At 17.6% G+C, this 15,833-nt stretch overlaps 5 protein-coding genes across 5 annotated transcripts, besides 20 other annotated features; 2 read left to right on the forward strand and 3 right to left on the reverse strand. All coding sequences in view use genetic code 6, as the record gives it.

The window, feature by feature from the left end:
* Positions 1 to 830: 830 nt before the first annotated feature.
* Positions 831 to 878: a microsatellite.
* Positions 879 to 1,042: 164 nt separating this feature from the next.
* Positions 1,043 to 1,084: a microsatellite.
* Positions 1,044 to 1,087: a microsatellite.
* Positions 1,051 to 1,086: a microsatellite.
* Positions 1,088 to 1,245: 158 nt separating the features above from the next.
* On the reverse strand, positions 1,246 to 2,321 carry IMG5_112710 (hypothetical protein; the record flags this gene model as incomplete). The annotated part of the gene is made up of 3 exons (XM_004034772.1): positions 1,246 to 1,956; positions 2,017 to 2,126; positions 2,174 to 2,321. 3 exons carry the CDS (start codon positions 2,319 to 2,321, stop codon positions 1,246 to 1,248), a joined length of 969 nt encoding a protein of 322 aa, XP_004034820.1.
* Positions 2,322 to 3,522: 1,201 nt separating this feature from the next.
* Positions 3,523 to 3,555: a microsatellite.
* Positions 3,556 to 3,759: 204 nt separating this feature from the next.
* Positions 3,760 to 3,808: a microsatellite.
* Positions 3,809 to 4,883: 1,075 nt separating this feature from the next.
* Positions 4,884 to 4,933: a microsatellite.
* Positions 4,887 to 4,927: a microsatellite.
* A 1,009-nt stretch (positions 4,934 to 5,942) lies between the features above and the next one.
* Positions 5,943 to 6,033: a microsatellite.
* Positions 5,948 to 5,978: a microsatellite.
* Positions 5,978 to 6,084: a microsatellite.
* Positions 6,012 to 6,086: a microsatellite.
* Positions 6,087 to 6,235: 149 nt separating this feature from the next.
* Positions 6,236 to 6,284: a microsatellite.
* Positions 6,285 to 7,219: 935 nt separating this feature from the next.
* Positions 7,220 to 7,260: a microsatellite.
* Positions 7,261 to 7,351: 91 nt separating this feature from the next.
* Positions 7,352 to 7,382: a microsatellite.
* A 265-nt stretch (positions 7,383 to 7,647) lies between these two features.
* Positions 7,648 to 8,254, reverse strand: IMG5_112720 (hypothetical protein; the record flags this gene model as incomplete). The annotated part of the gene is made up of 2 exons (XM_004034773.1): positions 7,648 to 7,689; positions 7,808 to 8,254. 2 exons carry the CDS (start codon positions 8,252 to 8,254, stop codon positions 7,648 to 7,650), a joined length of 489 nt encoding a protein of 162 aa, XP_004034821.1.
* A 90-nt stretch (positions 8,255 to 8,344) lies between these two features.
* Positions 8,345 to 8,380: a microsatellite.
* Positions 8,381 to 8,560: 180 nt separating this feature from the next.
* Positions 8,561 to 10,349, reverse strand: IMG5_112730 (hypothetical protein; the record flags this gene model as incomplete). Its single annotated transcript, XM_004034774.1, has 2 exons — positions 8,561 to 9,030; positions 9,229 to 10,349. Coding segments are annotated over 2 exons (1,590 nt in total), but the record flags the coding sequence as incomplete, so codon positions are not given.
* Positions 8,564 to 8,603: a microsatellite.
* Positions 9,749 to 9,885: a microsatellite.
* Positions 9,750 to 9,872: a microsatellite.
* Positions 10,350 to 10,732: 383 nt separating the features above from the next.
* IMG5_112740 (hypothetical protein) lies at positions 10,733 to 11,065 on the forward strand (the record flags this gene model as incomplete). The annotated part of the gene is made up of 1 exon (XM_004034775.1): positions 10,733 to 11,065. The coding sequence occupies one exon, from the start codon at positions 10,733 to 10,735 to the stop codon at positions 11,063 to 11,065; it is 333 nt and encodes a 110-aa protein (XP_004034823.1).
* Positions 11,066 to 13,595: 2,530 nt separating this feature from the next.
* On the forward strand, positions 13,596 to 14,426 carry IMG5_112750 (protein kinase domain protein). The gene has a single exon (XM_004034776.1). The coding sequence runs from the start codon at positions 13,750 to 13,752 to the stop codon at positions 14,374 to 14,376; it is 627 nt and encodes a 208-aa protein (XP_004034824.1). The 5' UTR covers positions 13,596 to 13,749; the 3' UTR covers positions 14,377 to 14,426.
* An 837-nt stretch (positions 14,427 to 15,263) lies between these two features.
* Positions 15,264 to 15,296: a microsatellite.
* The last annotated feature ends 537 nt before the right edge of the window (positions 15,297 to 15,833 follow it).

Genomic DNA, 15,833 nt, shown 5'->3' on the forward strand with positions numbered 1-15,833 from the left:
ACAAACTTGTTTTACCAATATATTCCATTACTACTATAATTTCACTTGTTTTTAAATTTCTTTATGAAGATATTAGTTTTATTATATATTCATTTTCCAATTATCTTAATATTTATATTTCTCGTTTTATATTTCTAAGTTTTAGCAAATCTAATGTTATATGACGAGGGTAAATCTTTAATGCATAAAATATTTGTGCCTAGTTAATTTTAGCTAATTTCACTGTTGCATAAGATCCTTTACCTATCTCATCAAGTACTTTTAAATCTTATAAATTTATGTTTTGATCAAAAAAAAAAGATTATTTTTATAATTATTATTAAACACTTTCTAAATAAAAATAATATATATATATATTTATATCTTTTTTTACAACTATATCTTTTGATTTATGTTTATTATAATAATTTAATAGTATCTTATTTATCATTTAGCAAAGATATATTATTAGTGTAATTAATTAATTTAGATTAAATATTATTCTATTTAAAAACTTTTTCTTAATTTTTAAGAAGAAATTTTTGTTTTAATCTAAAAAGATTATTCGATAAAATATTTTATTGAGGTTTAATATTTTATTTTTAAATTTATTTATAAATAACTGGCACACTTGTTTTAAAAGGTCTTTTAACTTAAAATTTTTATTTATTCATTATACCAATTTTTATATTATATTTTATTATTTTAAAATTTAAAAAATAATTTTTTGTTATTTATTCAAAAAAGTTTTTTTTCTGATAAAATTGTTTTTTTTTAAATAAGCAATATAAAAAAAATATATAAATATTCTAATTAATAAAATGTAAAAAATATTTAATTTTTAATATTTATTAAAAAAAATTTAAAAATATTTAAAAAAAATTTTAAAAAAATTAAAATATAAAGAAATGCATATATATTTTGATATATAAATAAAATATTATTTAATTTTATTTTTGTAATTTAAATTATTATATAATATGTTATTTTATCTCAATTCAAAATTAATTTACAAACAAATTTTATATAATTCTGTTTATTTATACTAAATTACATTATTAAAATTTAATAATATTTAATATATTTTAATATATTTTATATATTTTAAAAACTAATTTTAATGATTTATAATTTTTTTTAAATAAAAGTTTAATCTATAATAATATTAAAAATATTAAAATAATTTCATTTTTTAATATATTATGCCATTTTTAATTTATTCTATAATATTAAATAAAAAACAAGAAATTCATATTTAAATTATCATCAATATAATTTTTAGTCTATTTCTTTTAATTTTCCAAATCCAACTCTTTCATTTTCTCTATCAAACACAGTTAAATATTTATACATAAAAACATCACCAAAAATCCATATATCACCCACTTTTTTTTTTAATTTAACATTATGAAAAATATATATTTATAAATTTATACATTATTCGTCTTCAACATCTATTTAAACAAAACTTTCAACACAATTAAATATGTTCCCATCATTAATAGAAAATTAATAATCTTCAGGATACAAATTATAAATTTAATCATCAATTTTAAAACTAACTTTAGGTAAGTTCTTACATTAATAATCTTCATTAGCCATATATCCAATCAGTTTATTAATACCAGTAGTTGGTCCAGCGATAACACTAGTACCAGAATCAACAATAAAAGCACAGGGTTTATTAACCGAACAAATATTAGTATTATTTTCATCAACAAGTATTTCTTATACGAATATAGACCAATAGTTTGGATTTGCAACTTTATGATAAGTTACTTTATCATCTAATAGAATGTCTTTATAATCAGCTTCTCCAAATTAAATAAAAGAAACATTTTAATTTTCATTTCTGTTCATATAAAAAGAAAACTAGTTTTTTTATATTACTTTTTATTATTTCATTCTATCACTTAATGTTAATGTTCCTTCACCTAATTCCGGAAATGAAAGGCCAACAATTCCATCAAAATCACCCTTTATATTTTTTTTTAGTTAGAAAATATATATTTTAATAAATGTATAAAATTTCTTTACATCTTAGAATATGTATCCTTCTTCTTTTGTAATTTCAACGAAATCTACGTTTTTTATTTCTTATTTTTCAACAAAAAAACTATCTTTTGAATAATCACCTATTAAATTTCCTTTTTTTGAATTATATCTATTTTAGTAAAAAAAAAAAAAAAAAAACCGCTTCCATATTAGACTTCATATTCATATTCTGTAGGCTTATAAGTTTTTGATTTTTTAAAATCATATTAATTTCCTCTTTTACAGCCGATATCTTAACATTTAACAGAATTAACAAAAATTAAAGCTGATCCAGTATCGAATATCATATTATATTATTTTTCTAAATAGCCTACTGATAATGTTCCAGTATAAAATGTATTTTAGTGATTTTATAAAGATATTTTTCCATTTTTATAGTTTTTAGGAATTACTTATTATTATTAAATAAATTTATTTGATTAAAACTTTTTGAAAATTTATTTTTCTTATAATTCTAATTAAACAAACTCTATTTACTTTTTTAGGACGGAATGCTACATTGTTAAAAAGTTAAATTATTTTATTCTTCTTTCTATAGATGAATCTCTTTTTAATTTTATTCTTAGACTTTTTTCTTATTAGAGGAATTTTTTTTATTTTTGATGAGTTCTATTCATGCAAGATGTTACAAAGACTAATAATAAAAAAAATAGTTTTATCATTTTTTTTTTTCTTTTAAATATAATAAAAAACGTATTTAATTAATGTTTATATTTATTTGCTTTTATATACGTATATATTAATAAATTATTTGTTTATATTTTTATTTTTCATAATTATTTCTATTGAAACATTTTGTAACACTATTTATATTTTTTTATTTAATTAAGAAATTAAATAATAAAAAACCTTTTCATTTTCAAGTAAAACTTTTTGTATAAACTCATTTTATTTTTCCATCTAATTTTAAAGATCCTAAATAATACGTTTTTATTTTAGTATTTCTTTATCCTTTTCTGCCATTTTTTATACTACTTTAAATAAAAATATATAAAAAGAAAATAAAAAAAAAATACTTTATTAGATAATAAAATCTTTTTCATTTTCATTTTAAGGGTATTCATGAAATTAAATTTGAAGCGACGATATTTTTTCATTCGATTCTTATAATAAAATCTCGAATTCTTTGAGTTTCTTTTCATAATTACTTTTAATTTATTTTAATTAATTGCTCATTTATTAATTGTGACCTTCAATATTTTTTTAATAGTTCTAACAAATTTAAAGTAATTAATAATTTTTTTCAGATTCCATTTCATATTTCTATTTATTTAATTCTTAATTAGGGCTTTTTAATAATTTTTCATTTAGTTTTCTTTTTTAATTATCTTCTATATTCTATAAAGTTTTCTCTAACTAAAATTCATTTTAGATTTTTGAACATAATATTTTTCCATTTGAACAATTGTTAATAAGCTGTGTTTTATCAAATAAGCTTGAACTTTTTTAATGTAAACTTTCATGTTTTTCATTTTGAAATAGCTATTTATATTTTTATTTAAAAAATATTTTTTTTTAAAAGTAACATTTTTGTTTTCGGAATTTAATTGAAATAATTTTTCATTTAATTCATTTAGTTTTTTTATGATGTCCTTTTTTCTTTCTTATCTTTATATCTTTGAAATGAAAACATCTTCACTTAGATTTTTTTCTGATATTTTATTTTTTATTTCGGTTCTATTAATTTATTATTTAACAATCATTTTTATTAATTTTTTATTTGTTAAAAAATAAAATAAATAAATTTAAATTAAAAAAAATATAAATATAAAAATTAATAGATAATATTATTTTTTTCAAGTTAAAGAAATATAAATAAAAGGATTCCAAGTTTTTGCTTTTACTTCATTTTCTAAATCAGGTTTAACATTTTCCATTTCAAAAAGATTTTTTTGCTTCCATTTTAGCAACCTTTCCTTCGAATTTTAAAGAAATTGATTTAAATAAAATTCCATTCCAACATTATCCACTAATTTATAATAATGATCATTATAGAAATCATGATTTTGTAATTTAGATAAAAACTTTATATCTATAAATTCAAATAATTTTTAATAAAGATCTTTTTCTTTTTGATAACTTTATAATGAATAATCTTTCCATTCTCCACTTCCAATTTTTAACTATATATAGGACAAATCTAAAAAATTCATAAGAGTTACAAAATACATATAACTTATGCTTTTTCTATTATTTTTAAAAAAAACATCAATAAAATGCCAAAAGTAATCTTTTTAATCAAAATCAACATTAAAAAGCATACTTTCATGCTTTACTTGGTTTTTAATGAAGTTGATTTATTCACTTTCTTCCCAAATCCTTAATTTGATAAAATCTCTCAAATTAATACAAATTAAGCCACAAAATATATAAGTTAAATTATCCAAATATTCTAAATAAGCAATATCATCTTAATCTATATTAAAATATTTAAAAATAGGAATATCTTATTATTTTTTTATATTTTATAATTCATTCATATCATCTGTTAGTCGTGTACAACTTAAAATAAATCCCATACAAAGTTCAAAAATAAGAATTTCTCCAAAAAACTTTAACATGATAAAAAATAATATATGTTTTTATTGTTCTTATTTTTTTTTTAAATGTGCATTTTCTGGCATTACCTGTATTGCATGAGAAGATTTTATTTCATTTTATAAAGATTGAATGATTTAAAATTCTAAATAAAACCCAATTTCTTTGTCTATTTTTTTTACTTCAAATAAGGTTTTATGTAATTCATGTGAATTATTCACTATTTCTTTAAAACTTCCTATTTATGTCATATTTAAAAGCTTAAATTGTTCGACTAATGTCTTTAAAATGATATTTTTTTTATATTTCTATTCATATATTTCTTTATTTTTTAAATATTTTTCTTGACTTTTTTCATATAATAATTTTAAATATGCAAAACGATTAAAATTAATTTTTTTTTCTCTTTGTAAATTCATATTTTTTTTATTTTTAAATTAATAAAGATTTTTAATTATTTTAAAAAAAAGAGTCAATTTAATACATATTATTTTTATTTTATATTTTATTCTTTTTTAATTATTCTTTCTAAAATAATTTTTTCTAACCTTAAGTTATTTCTATCTAAATTTTCTTCATCATAACCAAAATTTTTCTTAACTATTTATTATTCCTATATAAAATCATCTGCAAAGAGCATTGTATTCAAATAAAAAGGTGCATTTTTTTAATAATTGGGTAAAATAATTACTTCTTTATTAAAATATTTTCTATTTTAATTTATAAATCCACATAATATTTTTTTGACTTTTCCAACATTTTTATCAGTTTTATTTATTTTAAAGTCATTTAATGTCATATTTTTTCCCACTACATATTATTTTTGTTATATTTAATTTCCATATAAAATTTCTTTAAAACATGATGTATTCTTATTTAAAACTGCCTATTTTTTTTTAATAATTTTTAATAAAATAAAGCAATATGACATTTGTTTATCTTGATAAATGATTATTCTCTTCTTTTCTAATATTTAAATCTATATTTTTTGTTTATAAATATAATCTTTAAACTTCATCAACTTTTTATTATTTCATTTTTTATAAATAAGGAATAACACTAGATTAAGATGCCATATTAAATAATATATCATATTATTCATTGCTTTTATTATGTATTGATTTTTGTTAAATTTAATCATTACTTTTGTATAATCGAGGAAAAATGCTATTTAATTTAAAATTTAAATTTGATTTCGATGGAACATCTAATTTTACAAATTAAGAAATAATAAAATTTGAAGGTTTAGAATTTTTTCTTTAATTCATAAATATAAAAATAATTATTTATATAAAATTTTATTTTAATATAAATACGTAAAGGAAAAAAATATTAATGCATATTTATAATAAAAATTATATATTATTAAAATATATAATTAATTATTTATTAATTAATTTATTTATATATATATATTTACTTTTATTAAAATTTTTATATTTATATATATATTATTTTATTTTTATTTTTTATAATTTTTTTAATATTATTTATTTTTTATTAGTTATATTTTAATTTATGAATACATTATATAATTAATTTTTTTTAAAATATAATTTAATTTAATTTTTTTAATATGTATTTTTTTATAATTAATTTATTTCTTATTTTAGCATAAATATAAATTTTGTTTTTTTTTATAATATTAATTTAAATAGATATAATTTTTTTAATAAAATATCTATTTTTTATAATATAAATTTATTTTTTATTTGCTAATAAAATCAAATTAATTAATGAATAACATTATTAGTTTTTAATGAAAAATATATTTTTTTTTTTTTTTTTTTTTTCTTATTTTAAAGTTATAATCTTTTATTTTTTTATAGAAATTAAATTAAATTTAATTATATAAAAATTTTTTTTTATATAATTTTATATTATATTTTATAAATTATTTTTACAAATTAATAAAGTTTTTTATTAATTATATATTCTTATTATATTTAATATGATATATATTTTACTTAAACCGATATTTTAATTGACAAAATTAAAACTTAAAAAATAAAACACATTAATAACAAAATAAATAATAAATAAAATTATTAATATATTAATATAACTAATTTTTTTTAACAATTATTCATTCAAATTTTGTTTCTTATTATTACTCATTTATATTTTCAATTTTACTTTATTTTTGTTATTATTTTTTTTACTTTTAATTAATTCCTTTAGATTAATTAGTATATTTTATTGGAATATTAAGAAAATTATCAATTTTGCTATCATTATAATTATTATTATTTCTCTATTATGAATTATTTTTAATTTAATCCTAATAATTATTTTTAATTTAATTATTTCTTTTATTATTTTTTCTTTAATTTTTAAATCCTTAAATATTAGTAAAATGCATATGATGCACATTAAATACATTATTAGGTGGTAAAATATCAGGGTTACATAAAAAATTATTGAATTAATTTACAAATTCATTTTCATTTTAAATAATTTAATTGTTTTAGTTTTTTAATTTTAAACCTTATAAAGGAATTTTACATTAATCTTATTCATTTTAATTATCAAAATCAACATAATCATTAAGACATTAATTATTTGTAAAGCAATTATTATATAACTAAGTAAAAAAATTTATTTAGAAAGAAGGGTCTTAAATAAAATTATTATACTAAAAGCAATTATTATTATTTACTTATTTATAATTATTATTGTATTATTTATTTTTGTCTTGTTGTTAATTTTATTATTAATTTTATTTATTATAATTAGTATATTATTTTTTGTTATTTTATCTATTTTATTATCTCATATCATTATTATTTTCATTATTAATATTTTCATTAGAGTTTTATTTATTAAAATTATTTTCTTACTAATTTTATTATTATTTGTATCCATAATGATGTTTTTTACCATATTTCTTTCTTTGCCTTTCAGAATGAAAACTTGCAAAAGGATTAGCTTAAAATTTTAAATGAGCTTCTCTGAATTTTAATTGATATTCAATATTTGAGTCCCTATCATTTCTCATTTGCTTTTCTAAATTATCATAATTAATAAAATTTTGAAAAATTGAACCAATAGACTCACTTTATTTAAAAATATTGATCATTCTTTGACCATTAGAATTAGACAATAAAGAGCAATCGCCTAAATGAATAACAGAAATTAAATTTAAATTTTGATCATTATTTTCTTCTTTTTTAGAATTTCTTTTACGCTCTTTTATGTGTTCGAATTTCTTTTCCCAAATATCCATTATATATACCCATTCAATTTAAAATATTCCAAACCATCTACATTCATCATTCCAATACTAGAATGATTAGCCTGTCTATAAACCACTTTTTAATCGAACCATGCCACAAAATTTCTAGCTGTTTGTTACTGAATAAAATAAGTATATTTCTGTGTTTTTATCTTTTGCTTCTTCATACGCCTTATTTAATATTTCAGCATTTCTGTTTGTAGTAGTCCATATACCGTATTTTATTGCTTTATGAATATGATCTTCATTGAAACTTCTTATTATGTAATATGTGGCTGTTTCTAGTCCTGCTAACTCAATATTGGTATTGTTTAAGTTTTTTAATGAATCAAATTCTTCACGGATTTTCTCAATGTTTTGATAATTTTGTAATTCTTTGTATTCAGCTTAGAAGATATGATCTTTGCTTAAAGTATTAGTATATTCTAGAGATTCTTTTGTTTGCATTTTTTTTTTAATTTTACCTTTTTGTTATTTAGATATATATCTTTTTTTAAATTAAAATTAATTAGATTTTTCCCCTTTATTTTAAATTTGTATTTTTTGCTTTTTTTTATTATTTGCTTATTTTTTTTGATAAATTATTTTTTATATCAAATTAAATTTGGTATATTTTTTTAAAAATAAAATAAACACAAAAATAGAAAAAATAAGAAAAGCAAAGAAAAAATTAATTGTTTTTTAAATGTATATATATTATATGTAAAAATATAACTACTAATAATTAATACTTAATGTTGTTAATATAAAAAATCATTTCTTTTTTCCTCCTTTCTTTTTGCCTACTTTCTTTTTTTTCTTTTTAATTTTCATAAAAGGATTACTAAAAAGACCATAGCCAGGTTCAGGTAAAATATTAGCCTCATTTCCAAGGTTCCCTTCAGGAATTAAGATAGCTTTTACCATACTCTAATAAGGTACACTTATTTTATATTTTGTAAATCTTTTTTTAATTTCTTAAATTTCTTCAACTTATTCTTATCTTATTTATTATATATTAACTTTTTGCAAAACAGCTGAAAAAGGTCTATATTTCAAATTTTTCCTATTAATTGCATAAATACTCATGGAAGGAATAATTTCTTCTTCATCATCATTTATTTTAATATTTTTAGGATTTACATTAATTGTAGGTCCATATAGATGTTTTATTTCTTCAATCTTTACTTTTGTTGCTTTATTTTCTAAATCAAAAATTTCATCATTAATTTTAAATTATTTCTCTGTTTTCGCAGATGTCAATCTTTATTTTCTTAAATCAAAAATTTATGTATTTTTATTTATTTAAATATTTTTTCCTTCATATAAGCCTACCTTAGCTATTTTTTATTCTTCTAGTTTTTCTGATTGTAATTCTTCATCTTCTTGATAATATTAATCGTCATTTTCCTCTTCTTCTTCTGATTATTTATTCTAAAAACTGTCCGTTTAATTATGAAAATCTGAGTCTTATACTTAAATATATTTTGAAGGTGATAAGTTTTTAAATCTTGAATTAGTTTAAGTTAGTTTATCAAAATCTTTTAATTATTTAGCCGAATAAGCCCTTGGTTTATATTCGCATTATTTAAATTATGATCCATAAATTGAAGAATCAATTTTCCTGTTAATTTCTTTTTCAATTCTACTTTTAGCTAAAGACCATAATCTGATAAAATTAATGTTTTCTTCATCTTATTTTTTATTATTTAATTCTTTGTTTTTATTTTAAAACCATTAAAGTTCCAAATTCATTTCTTAAATATCATTGCTTGGTTCATAAAACAAATAATCAGATCTCTGTTCAAATTTTTTATTTAAATTCCTTTAAAAAGTTTCTTTGCTGTCTTTATCATTTTAAAAATTTCTAATATTAGGAATAATTTAAATGACTTTTTTTTGTTCTTCATTTTCTTATAATTTAGCTTCTTATAAATTTTAAAATTATAATATTTAATTTTCTTATTATTACTATTATTACTATTATTACTATTGTTACTATTATTACTATTATTACTATTATTAAAATTATTACTATTATTATTATTATTATTATTATTATTATTATTATTATTATTATTATTATATATCTATGTATTCTTTTTCTTCATTAACAATATGTGAAGGCAGATATTTTTACGGTTTTTCAAAATGCCATTTATTATAATCAAATTATTCTTCATTTTTTTAAATTAATAATTTTCTTTCTTCTTCATCATTAATGAAAGCTTTTCCATGATATTATAATTTTTTTCGTTCATATTCTTTTAGTTTTTCGCTTGGAGGTATATCGTCTACTATTTTAGTTCTGGCTTTTATTTTATAATCTTACAAAAGTACAGCAATCTACTCTGAGGGTTAAAGTGTTTACAATTAAATATCTATTTTTATTTGCTATTTTTATAATTTTGCCATTCTCTCTTTTTCTTAATTCTTTTCATCCGTTTCTCCAATATCTTCTTCTTCTATTATTAAATCTTGGTTTATTTTCTCAATATTATTTTCATTTTTATTTTCTTTTATTTAACTATCGTCTTCTTCTGTTTCTTTTATAAATGCTGAATCCGGCCTTAAAGGTCTCAATATTGCACTAAAAGGTCTCATTTTAGTATTATAGTTTATTGCGCTTCCTGGTCTTAGTTTTTTGAAATTAGCCGCACTTTCAGGTCTTAAAATATCCAATTTACTATAATAAATGGCACTTTCGGGTCTCATACTTGTATTAAAAGCACTTTCAGGTCTTAAAATATTATTAGTGAAACCTCCAGTAGTTGAATTTAGTTATAGAATATTAGTTTTATCTAAATTTCTTAAAACCCCGCTTTTTGTATTTTTGGAAACAGCACTTTGTGTTCTTGGCTGAGGTGGTGCGAATGTGTTTGCTTGTGAAATAATAGTTGCAGCCGATTCTGGTCTTGTTAAGATTGCTTTCGCATACATTGATTCATGTGTTTAAGTATGCTAAGTCTCTGCAGAAACCTCTAATTGTTATAATTAATCAATTGCCCAAGTACATACTTTTTCTGCAAATTTTCTTTATATAATTCTGTCTTTTGTTAATGTAGTTTCACGCATTAAAGCATGCAATGTACGAGCAAATTTTAATTTCCAAGCTCCGTTTTTCATTTCAGTGTTTTTTTATTGACATAAACTAAGTTCTTCATTATATTCTTTTAAGATGCTTATACATAATTAAAAGTGTTCATTATTATTTAAAAATATCGAATTTAAAAATTTTGTGGGAATCTCTGTGTGCAAAAATTTCTTTTGCCAAGTTGAGGTGCTTATTTGTTGAAGTAAACGATTTTCAGAGTTTTAACTTTCTTCTAATAATTGCTACTTATCTCCACCATATATTGGAAGGGGAATTTATACCTTTGATTATTACTGATTTAGTATTTTTGCTTTATAATTGGACATTTTTCGTTTTTTATGCTTCAATATTAAAAGGTTTTTTTTTTTAAATGATGGTAATATTTTTTTTAATATTAAATATGTTATATTTCTTTTGTAGTTTTATTTTTTTTTAAAAAATAAAATAATTTATATTGAAATAATATATTTAAGAAAATATTTATTATTTGAATTTTTTATTTAATTTTAAAATATTATATTGTATTATTTAAATTATGAATATATTTAATTTCATTATAATATAATTTTACTCTTTTTATGAGCTTAAACTATTTTTTTATATTTTTATACAGTATACTATTCTTGTTTTATTTGGAAACTATGATTATTAATAAAATCCAAGAAATAGCTTTTCTTGAATAAAAAAGCGAAATATTAAAAATTCAGGATGTGATGCTTCATATTTTTATTGATTATATTTATAATTTATTACAATAAGTCAATATTATTATTGGAGGTCCTTTAGTAAAAATTATGTTATTTGTTTAAAAAAAGAGGTGTAATTAAAGTATTATATATAATATAAATATAAAAATAAAAATAAAAAAAATATATAAGTACGAACTTTTTAGGGAAAATAATATTTATAAAAAATTTTAAATTAAAGTTATTAAATATTTAGAATAAACTTATTTATAGTAAAAGCAAAACAATATTTTGTTTAAATGAAACTTAAATCTTTAAAGCAAGCCTGAAAATCTTATAAATGAAGTAAAAATTTTTTTTTTTCAAGAAATATCATTGTTTTTTAATTAAAAAGTACTTTAATAGTTTGCTTTAAAAATGAAGGAAATAATTTTAGGATTAGGATAAGTGATTTTTCATCAAGGAGAAATCGATTATATATTTTATTTTGTTTATAATTGTATTATTAAATATATAATTCATTTACAAAAAAGGAAAATTAATTTAAGATATTCCAATTTTTTTTTTTTCAAAAAATCTATTTTTTTATTATTATATTTTTTAATTTAATCCATATAAAAGACAGATGATTTTTTTTAATAGATAGAATTTTCTACAGGAATTTAAAACAATTTATATCAAGAAATTTAAATATGAGCCATTATTATATCTCGAAAGAGAAAATATTAATATTAGAATAAAACAAACTTGATTTTGTAATTAAAAAAAATATATATTGAATTTTGTAAAAATAATGATAAAAGGAATCGTTTTGTATAAAAAGACATAATTTAACATTTAGAATGAAATTGTAAATTATTAAGTTTCTAAGTTATTAAAATTTAATTAAATAAAAAAGTAAATATTCAATATTTCAAAAAAGGAATGAGCTTGATTCATATCATAAAACAAAATGATAAATTTAGAACTTTAAAAGAAATAAAGATGGTTAAATGATTTTTAATACAACTTGGCTTTAAATTTGATATTAATTTGATTTTTAGCTTTCTAGAATATAATTTTATTATTTTCTGATAATTCTATTTTTATTAAAATGTCCAAAATAAAATTTATAATAGATATTCCTGAATTAATTCTTAAGAGCAAATTCATAGCTAAGATGAAATACTGTTTGAAACGAATGATAAAAAAAACAATTAAACATATTAGCTTGATGGAAATTCTGAATATTTGGAATAAATATAAAAAACTAAATATAAGCAAAGTAATTTTTCTTCTCAAATTTAAAAAAAAATAGATTTTGTTACATACATCTCCAGTAAAAATAATAATAACTTAACTTTAATAAATTATTTTGCTGTAAATAAAATGCTCTTGTATATTTATGATTAATTATAAGTATGAGCAATTAGGTTTTTTTGATAGCTAAACTTATATAAAATACCTTATTTTTAGGAACTAAATAAATTTATTTTTTGAAGGTAAGTGATTATTAAATCAAAGTAAAAAATTAAATGCTTTTTAGCTTTTAGCTTTAATTTTTATTTTAAAAAAAATTAACTGCCCTAAAGTCCAAAATTAAAATGCAAAATAACTATATATAAAATTCACTTTTTTCAAAAATTAATTATCTTGACATATATCAAGTAAATAAATTGGAAAAAATATATAAATATCCGAAATAAAAAACAGATGGAATTAACAAGGGATATTAATTTATGATAAATTATGTTATTTTGTTATCATATAATTTTTTTTATATTTCAATAAAGATTATTTTTTAATTATATTTATTTTATGCATAAATAAAAAATAAATAAAATATGGAGTAAATAATATAATCTTCAGTAAAATACAAAATACAATAAAATAAAAAAATATATATAAAAAAACTAAATAAAGGAATAATAAATTTAGATTATTAATCCAGAATAAGTATAAATAACTTATGATGAAGAAGTATTAATTTTTTTAAAAATAAATTAAAATTTTATTTAATCAAATTAAAATTAAAAACAAACTCCAGCAAAACAAAATAATAAATGATATAAAAATACTTAAATTTATTGGATAAGGTGCCACAAGTAAAGTAAAATTATGTGTAAATATAAAAACTGGTAAATACTATGCATTAAAAAAGTTTCACAAAACAATTTTAAAAAAAAAAACGAAACTAGTGAAAGATGATTAAGGAAGTAAGTAAACAGATATATATTAAGATATATAAAAAAAATAAAAAAGATCCAAAGTATAAATCTTTATGGGATAATGTAGAGGATGAAATATAAATAATGAAATAGTTAAATAATAATAATGTTGTAAAGTTACACTAAATAATTGATAACGACTAAAAGTCAAAATTATATTTAGTAATTGATTATTGTGAGCACGGAGAATTACTTAAATGGAATGAATAAAAGCTTGTTTTCACACATCAAAATCCTTTTAATAATGAAAATGTTCAATATATAAAAAAAGTAATGTTAGGAGCATGCAAAGGACTTGATTATTGTAATAAAATCCTTTATTTATAAATTATAAAATAAAAAAAGTACATAGTAAAAATATTATACATAGAGATTTAAAACCCCAGAACTTACTAATAGATGGAAATTCTGAACCTAAAATTTGTGATTTCGGTTCTGCAAAATAACTTTAAAATGATAAGTAAAAGCTTAAGGGTACTGAAGGTACTTTTCATTTTATGCCCCCTGAAAGTCTTTCAGAATCTAACTTAAAGAGTGGATATGATGGAAAAAAAGCTGATGTTTGGTCTTTAGGTATTTGTTTTTATTGTTTGGTATATTTGAAATTACCTTATTATCATGATAATATAATGCAATTATTTAATATGATATAAAATAAAGAGTATTTTTATATTATTTTTTTATTATTCTTACTTTATTTAGTGCAAAAATAGAAAAGAAAAATTGGCCTGACGAAATGTGCGATTTATTAGGAAAAGTGCTTGTTAGAGATCCTTCCAAAAGAATTGATTTGAGAGATGTTATTAAACATAAATTTTTTGATAGTTGATAAATATATTAATAATTATTTATTTTTTGAATATATTTTATTTTTAAATTAAAAATCTTATTATATATAAAAATACAGTTTTTTAAAAATTGACTAAATTAACAATATGTTAAATATTTTTTAGAAAATTAAAAAAATATAAATGTACTTGTAATACAAAAATAAAATTTATATTTTCATTTATTTATTTAATAATAAAAAATTTATTAAATATATATATATATATATCATTTTCTTTCATTTCACTTTTTTTTTTAATAAAATTAGAAATATAAATATTATATAATAATATTTTACTATTTTTGTTTATTGAGCAAGTTTCTAAAATGCTTAATCATATTCAAGTAAAACATTAAACCAATAGGGAATAGCTAAAAAGATTAATCCTATTTTTAAATATTTAATATTATTAAAATAATTATTTAAATTACCTGTACTTCCTACCCATAAAAACTTTTTAAATTTTCTAAAGTATATCAAGCTTAAATTTTAAAGTTATACAAAATATCTATATAGTCGGCTTTTAAGGGTTAAATTACTACTGCCACTGCTTAATAAACTTTTTTGTGAAACTGAAGATTGAAAATTGCTATTACGCATTTTTAGGAATTTTTTTTATTTATATTTAATTATTAATTAATATAAAGTATAAAATAAAATATTAAATATATATTTTTTAAATATATATTATTTTCAAGAAATTTCTATTTATTTATTAAATAAATATTTTTTATTTCATATTTTTTTATTTTAACAAAATCTATATATCTAAATTATATTTAATATATATTGTTTCTTTAAAAACTGATCATTCTCCTATAATTAAAAGTATAATACATAAATAAAGATTAAGTGCGTTAAAATTTAAAAAATATACAAATGCCTAAATATATATGTGCATATTAAATTTAAAATTAAAAAACTAATTAATATATATAGATGTATATTTATATATTAATAAAAGTATTATTTTAAAAGTAGTTTATAAAAGCAATTTTTTATTAAAGCAATATTAAATATCAAAGCATTTTAAATTTATAGATAAAGCGATCAAAATTTAGGAAACTAATCATTTCCTATATATTTTTTTAAAAAAAAACATTCTGTTATGTTTTCAGATAAAATTTATTGGTGTCTTCAGCTCCTCATTTTTCTCCTAAATTATTAACAGCCTTTATCATAAAATATAACTGGTTTTTCTCTATTAAAAATTTATTTGGCGGTTATTTTA

This window comes from Ichthyophthirius multifiliis, assembly GCF_000220395.1.
Source record: "Ichthyophthirius multifiliis unplaced genomic scaffold scaff_1120509250918, whole genome shotgun sequence".
NCBI classification, from domain to species: domain Eukaryota; phylum Ciliophora; class Oligohymenophorea; order Hymenostomatida; genus Ichthyophthirius; species Ichthyophthirius multifiliis.